Source organism: Sinocyclocheilus anshuiensis, unplaced genomic scaffold, assembly GCF_001515605.1.
Source record: "Sinocyclocheilus anshuiensis isolate Anshui unplaced genomic scaffold, SAMN03320099.WGS_v1.1 scaffold267, whole genome shotgun sequence".
Lineage (NCBI taxonomy): Eukaryota > Metazoa > Chordata > Actinopteri > Cypriniformes > Cyprinidae > Sinocyclocheilus > Sinocyclocheilus anshuiensis.
In genome coordinates this window covers 2,067,281-2,073,764 of record NW_015552637.1, presented here as the reverse complement: position 1 = coordinate 2,073,764, position 6,484 = coordinate 2,067,281, and the positions used below count along the sequence as shown (strand labels likewise).

The window sequence follows — 6,484 nt, the reverse complement described above, 5'->3', positions numbered from 1 at the left end:
AGTATTAGTGCTGCATGATTTATGAGGAAATTTGAATTCCGATTTTTATGATAAAAATTGCAATTGCAATTTAAAATGAATTTTTTAAAGAGTTCCAGGTTTGCTGTGCTTGTTTGTAGAGCTTTGCAATGTGTCCAAAAATTGTGATTATATATCAATACGACTATAAAATGTTGTTGTTATTATTATTATATTTAATGACTTATTATTATTATTATTGATAAATAAACAAAACAATAAATATTACTATTGTAATACTACTTCACTAAAATAAAAAAATGATATTTAAGAAAAATAATATAATAATAATTATTATTATTATTGTTTAATGTAACAGTACAACTGGAGAATGGCTGATTTGATTTCTTGTTTTTCATACATTAAACCACTACGTTTTTTTATATAGTGAAAAACAGCAGAGAGCCCTTAAATCTTGTCTTTTTTTTTATTAAATCACAGCCTTTGTGATTTGATAATCACACTAAGCCATATCGTGCTTTCGTTTTTAATTTGATTAAACATTCAGCCCTAGTTAATATTAGTTAATGTTAACCTATTTACATGGTTTACGTATAACTAGAAGTTCATCCACCTAGAACAGCAGTTCCACCACTAAAATGTCAGTTTATCCACCTTTTACAGCTCAAATAACACATATAAACATAAAGTGCTTAAAAAAACAGGCTACATGTTTCTGCTTTTTCACATTCCCAAATGCTAAAGACTTCCTTGATAAGTGCATTAATGTAAACAATTTTTGTTTTTATAAATTATAAGTGATTTTCTCTGATGATCAACAGAATATCGCACATGCTGTTAACAAAGCTTGTACTGAACCCAGAACTTCTTTAATGATGATTTTGTGTATTTTTATCATGCTGTCCAGACTCTCCACAAGAGCAGCACCCGGGGGGAGTGTTCCGTGGTGGACTCGGAGGTCATAACCTCAGGCATTCCCTACCAGGACTACTTCTACACTGTACACAGATACTGCCTCACCTCTGTCAACAAGCACAAGAGCCGCCTCAGGTAGAACTTCCTGACCATTGTTATGCAGGTATTGTTATGCTTCAAACGCAAACACCACTGAGGGAGCCATTGTGTGTGTGTCTGCAGGGTCTCGTCTGATATCTGCTACAGGAAGCAGCCGTGGAGTCTTGTGAAAGCTCTGATAGAGAAGAACACTTGGAGCGGCATTGAAGAGTATTACAGACACATGGGTGAGTAGGTTTTCGTCTCAGTGCAAACCTTGACTGTGACATTGGTGCTAAAAACAATCCCATGTTCCTTGTCAGAGATGGAGGTGTGTAAGCTGGAAACGCTGTTGCAGTCGGAAATTTCTGTAGTGAGCACCGGGGAAGTGCCTTCCGTGGACTCCGCCAAGACTCCCCCCGGCCTGCGCAGACGCAAACGCAACTGTCCCAGACGAGCAGGAGAGCGGGAGAGAGAAAGGGACAGAGCAGGAGGAGGAGGCGGGGACCGGGGCAACCGAGGAATTGGAGATGAGCGCGAAAGGAGAGCAGCTGGTGAGTCACTAGTCGATGCAGGGGAGCACCAGAACTGAATTTCATCAAGTCTGATTTAAGCGACCATGTGGAATGTGTTGACATCTAGTGGTGGAATGCGGAATTGCTTTGACTGGATTAATCAGGAATGTGATTTTTCCATATTTATGCAGATTTCCATAATTTCTGACCTTAGAAGACCTTAGAAGTATGACCCACGTGAATTACATAAATCTGAGGAAAAAAGCAAGAAAGACATTAAGACAGCCATCAGTTTTAGCAGAAATGTTTAGCAATAAGAGTAGTGTAATTTTACTGTTGCTCTGTAAAATAAATTATATTATTAAATGCTCATTTTTATTTTACAGTACAGTATGCAATAGTAATATATCTTTGATTTGTAATAATAATATAATTTAAAAATTTTATAAAACTAATGTTTTTTTTTTTATAAAAATATTTAAATATATAATACTACTACTAATAATAATAATAATAATTACATCATATAAACAGATATGTGAATTTTTCGACCTGAGAAGTATGACCTACGTGATTTGTGTAAATCTGACAAAAAAAAAATTATCTTAATGTAAAGAACATAAATAGTAGTATCATAATTTAACTGTTGTTCTATAAAATAAATTATTATTATTATTGTTACATATTCTTTTATCTTACAGTGCACTAGTTATTGCAGTAATAGTATGTCTTTATTGATTTATATTTAATAATTATATAATTCAATAAAGTAAAACTAATATTTTGAGTAATCATTTAGATTTTCCTTTTAAATTATTAATTTTTATTAATTTAAATATTATTATTTAATATTTAAATATTAAATAATATTTATTTAGCTTAAAATATTACTATTGTAATTTTACTGTTGCCTGTAAAATAAATAATAAAAATTATTATTATTAATATTGTTAAATAATTTTGATAAAATAAAGAAATAAAACAAATTTTATAGTACATTACTCATATTGCAATAGTAACACGTTTTTGAAGTGTTCAATAACTATAGAATTTTATATAATATATAATTCAGGTTTTCCTTCTTTTTTTTGTCCTTATCTGATCACATGCCTGCTGATGAGTCATTTTCCTGTTTTTTCAGGTGCTCAGTATGTGAAATTAGGGGAGAGGTGGCGTGGAGCCGGCAACAACAACAATAGTATCTCCACCATCCTGCTCATTGTGAGCTTCATGTGAGTGTTTTCACCTTTGGCTGACTGTAAATATTACTCTGTGTGCATTTGTAATATCAGCGTTAACACAAACTCACTTCAGATGAACAAGATTCAATCTGAGCTCATTGAGACCGCCGGGTTGTCATCACTACAGTGGTGGCTTCTTTTTCTGCACGTTACGCTCGGCTCTGATTTCTGAAGAGCAGAAGTACCGTATGAGTGCCTCATTGGACAACACTTTTGATAATGTTTATTTTTAAGGTTGACGTGAATTAATCATTTCATCGCAAAAAAAAGAAAAGAAAATTGCCATCTTTTACTGGTCCTCATATCATTTGAAACCTGTACGTTTTTTTTTTCTGTGTTACACAAAAGGACAAGTTTAGCAGAATTTCCGAGCTGTGTTTTTCTGTACAATGAAGGCAGATGGTGACTGGTGCTTTCATTGTCCTTTTTTTTTCTTTCAGTAAACGGAGTAAATATCAACTTAAATTCAGTATTTTTTTTCTCACAGAAAGCTATCATACAGCTTCAGAAAAATTGGAATATAGCATCCAAGTTATATAGACTACTTTTTTTTTTAGAGCTTAACATCTCCAGTCCCCATCCACTTTCACTATACAAAAAGACAAGCTTACAAAGTATTTTTGGGGTTCCACTGCAGAAAAAAATCAATGCGACATGAGGCTGAGTATATGATATTAGAAATAATAAATATAAATATAAGTTAACTATCCCTTTTAACATACTTCCTATTTTCTGTGCAATACTTTACACCCTGTTTAAAATAACACCAACATGTAAAGAGTGTCTCTTTTTCTGTTTCTCCCTTCTTTTGTGCACTAATATGTCTCCTTGCTGATCCTCTCTCTCTCTCATCTTGATTTCCTCGCTTCCTCCTGCATATAGGATCTGTGTCAGGTAGAGCCTCTGTCTGTGCTTCAAGAAAAACGCGCACACACTTTTTCACCATTGATATTGCACCATCAAATATAGATCGCTATATTGAAATCTCTCTGTTCTTCCTTCAGTCTGGTGGTTCTGGTGGCTCTGAACATGATGCTCTTCTACAAACTCTGGGCGCTGGAACGGGCCGCACACACGCTGGAGACCTGGCACTCGTACTCTTCAACTGACAGGTATGGTCAAACTGAGTGGCTGTACACACACGCTGCTTTCCAGCATGCTGATTCTGTACTGTTTCTCTGCGCAGTCCTCTGCCGCAGACAGCAGGAGAGTGGGCGCAGGTCCTGCAGCTTCAGAGGCAGTTCCACCAGGCCCAGATGAACAAATGGCAGCAGATCCTACAATCTTCTGTCACTCTTCTGGATCAGGTGTGTGCTTGAGCTGAACTTAAGATGTCTTCATCAGGCAGTCGAAATGCTGCATTTGCTGAAAACAATTTAGAAGTAATAACTGTCTGTGAATATTTAGTCTTTTTATTACTATTTCATGAGATTGTGTCCATTTTGATTTGTAAGTGCATGCTTTTTCTTTATGATAAATCTTGTGCAAATAAGACAAGACAAATTTATTATGTTTGATTTCATCTTGTTTTTAACGCGGTTTGTCCTCTCTCATGTAGATGAAACAGTCTCTGGAGAGGCTCCACAGAGGAATGATCACACCAGAGGTGCAGCAGGAATCAGAATCAGAACCAGAAACTCTGACGGACCAGTGAGAGCGTACGGTAACCCCTTCACTCTACCGTTTACAGACCGTGGACCCCGTGACATAGCCGTCCACGAGGGGCCAAATCATAGACGGGAGACGGTGCTCAACTCAGTGACATTCATGTTGGGATTGATGTGGGTATCTTCTAGCTCACCCTTGTGTCCCAGCAGCAGCTACAGGACTTTATACTAGCTGTATAAAACACATTCAACTCTTTTATCAATCAAAAAACCATGAACTCTGGGTCTGAAGCAATAACACACATGTACGGGAGCGTCTGTGACTTACAGCTGTGCTGCATCTTGAGCCGTTTGGTCCGTACTGCGTATCTGAAAACTGAATTTCATCATGGACCTTTCAATACAGAGCTTGGGAGAGATGCGCTAAAGATTTTAAAGAGGGAAATGTCTGAAATCAACGTTCCAAGAGACCTCTCAACCGTCATTTCACAAATGTTATTTTTATGTCGTCATGGGAGAGAAATTTCAATTTTCTCTTGTGTTACTGTTTTGCTGATTTCAGAGCTGTTACTGAATCTCGTTTAAAGTGTGTCAGGCCATTGCAGTATTTATTTAATAGACTTGAATTACAGTCTAACGTCATTGTGTTTCTGCTCAAACAAGGACCAATGAAGAAATGGGTGGGACGAGTGGTATGAATATGAATTCCCATTTTAGCAATAATCATGTGGAAAAATTGTAATGGACAATTAAAAGTTAATCTATAAGAAAGAATGCAAAAAGTCAAAATTTTACTTAGTGTAGCGTACCAGAGTGAAGATTGCTTTACAATTTTAACCATTTCTTCTTTCTCCCTAATGTTTTAGTTATTATTTTTGTTTTAAATCCCTGTGTATTTATGACTTAGGGGTGAAAGGAGCTGTTTTGTGTAGTTGAGGTGTTTCACTGGAATCAAACTTGAACTGTTCAGGGCTACTATTAGCTTGAGCAGCTGATGTGCACACAGATTGAAGAACTTCAGTCGTTCCTCAGGCTGGACGTTTGGGACCAACCAGAACTCAAGGTCAGGAGGACCATTGTCATTTCACTCAACACTGTAGGCCAGTCTCACACAGAACATGTCTGTTTCACCTCAATTTTTTTTTTGCATTGTGCCATTTTTATGACAATTAAGCACCCCTCACAATTTTTACATTTTTATTACATTATTTTTTTGTCTATGATTCTCACTACTCTAATGCAATAATGAAACCCATCCTGTCATTTGCAGACAATTATTTTACATGAAAATAAGCATAATTTGCAAACCGTAAAACAAATACTTTCAAACACTGTATGGGAATTGAAATAAAAACAATGTCACAATTCAAAAGCATAGATTTTAATGTGAAATATGATGTGCATGTTCTTGGTGAGATTCACTAAGAGGCTACGAGTTGGATTTTTTTTGGTCCTTTGTTTCATTTGGACTGTTACTGATGTCCCCTGTCCAGCCATTTCATTTCTGTCCCTGTATTTGTCGTGCCCTTCAGCCTCTGTGATCTCTCCCTCCTCTGAGTGTGTTATCGGAGTGTGTCTGTCTGTCTGCGGGCGCTGCTGTGCAAAGCCCTTGCTCTGAGTGCTGAACGTGTGTGCTATTTATTCGGGTCAGGGAGGGAGAGAGTGAAGGTGGGATGTATTGTATAGACACGATTGTAAAGATGACTTGTGACGGTCACAAATGTATAATAAAAAATGCCAAAAAAATGTAAAATTGTGTTTATTACTGATTGGATCATTTCCTTTTTTTGACAGGTTAATACTTCCTGAGCAGTGGGGAAGTTGGTATGATTATGATTTTGTATGCTCATTTATTATCTGTTGTTGGTGTTAATTTTTTATGAATGATTCTTATTAATGTTGAAAACTACTAGTTTTTGCTACTTAATATTTTTTTGTGGAAACCATGATAATTTTTTTAAAGGTGGGGTAAGCAATTTCTGGTAGCCAATGTTGACATTTGAAATGATTTGTTCCTCTGAAATTTTCCTCTTTTGTTTTTTATCCGCCATCTCTATCTTTCTGTCGCTCGGCTGAGTCTGCTTGCTAATGTCCGTCCTGTCCACTGAACGCTCTCTCCTCCACATCATGAGTAGACACGCCCCTTACT

The 6,484-nt window shown here is 36.4% G+C and overlaps 1 protein-coding gene across 5 annotated transcripts in view; it reads left to right on the top strand.

Annotated features, from left to right (window-relative positions):
- The window catches only part of LOC107666837 (GRAM domain-containing protein 1A-like), a 34,102-nt gene extending 28,395 nt beyond the window's left edge, over positions 1–5,707 (top strand). For 4 of the 5 annotated variants that reach the window (XM_016458322.1, XM_016458325.1, XM_016458323.1 and 1 more), the window contains 8 exons: positions 887–1,029; positions 1,117–1,220; positions 1,296–1,526; positions 2,629–2,719; positions 3,611–3,622; positions 3,733–3,840; positions 3,915–4,035; positions 4,287–5,707. In XM_016458322.1, coding sequence (XP_016313808.1) covers positions 887–1,029; positions 1,117–1,220; positions 1,296–1,526; positions 2,629–2,719; positions 3,611–3,622; positions 3,733–3,840; positions 3,915–4,035; positions 4,287–4,382 — 906 coding nt within the window. In that variant the 3' untranslated portion in view covers positions 4,383–5,707. The remainder of the gene's footprint in view (positions 1–886; positions 1,030–1,116; positions 1,221–1,295; positions 1,527–2,628; positions 2,720–3,610; positions 3,623–3,732; positions 3,841–3,914; positions 4,036–4,286) is intronic. The other variant, XM_016458324.1, reaches the window with a different exon arrangement.
- Positions 5,708–6,484: the final 777 nt, after the last annotated feature.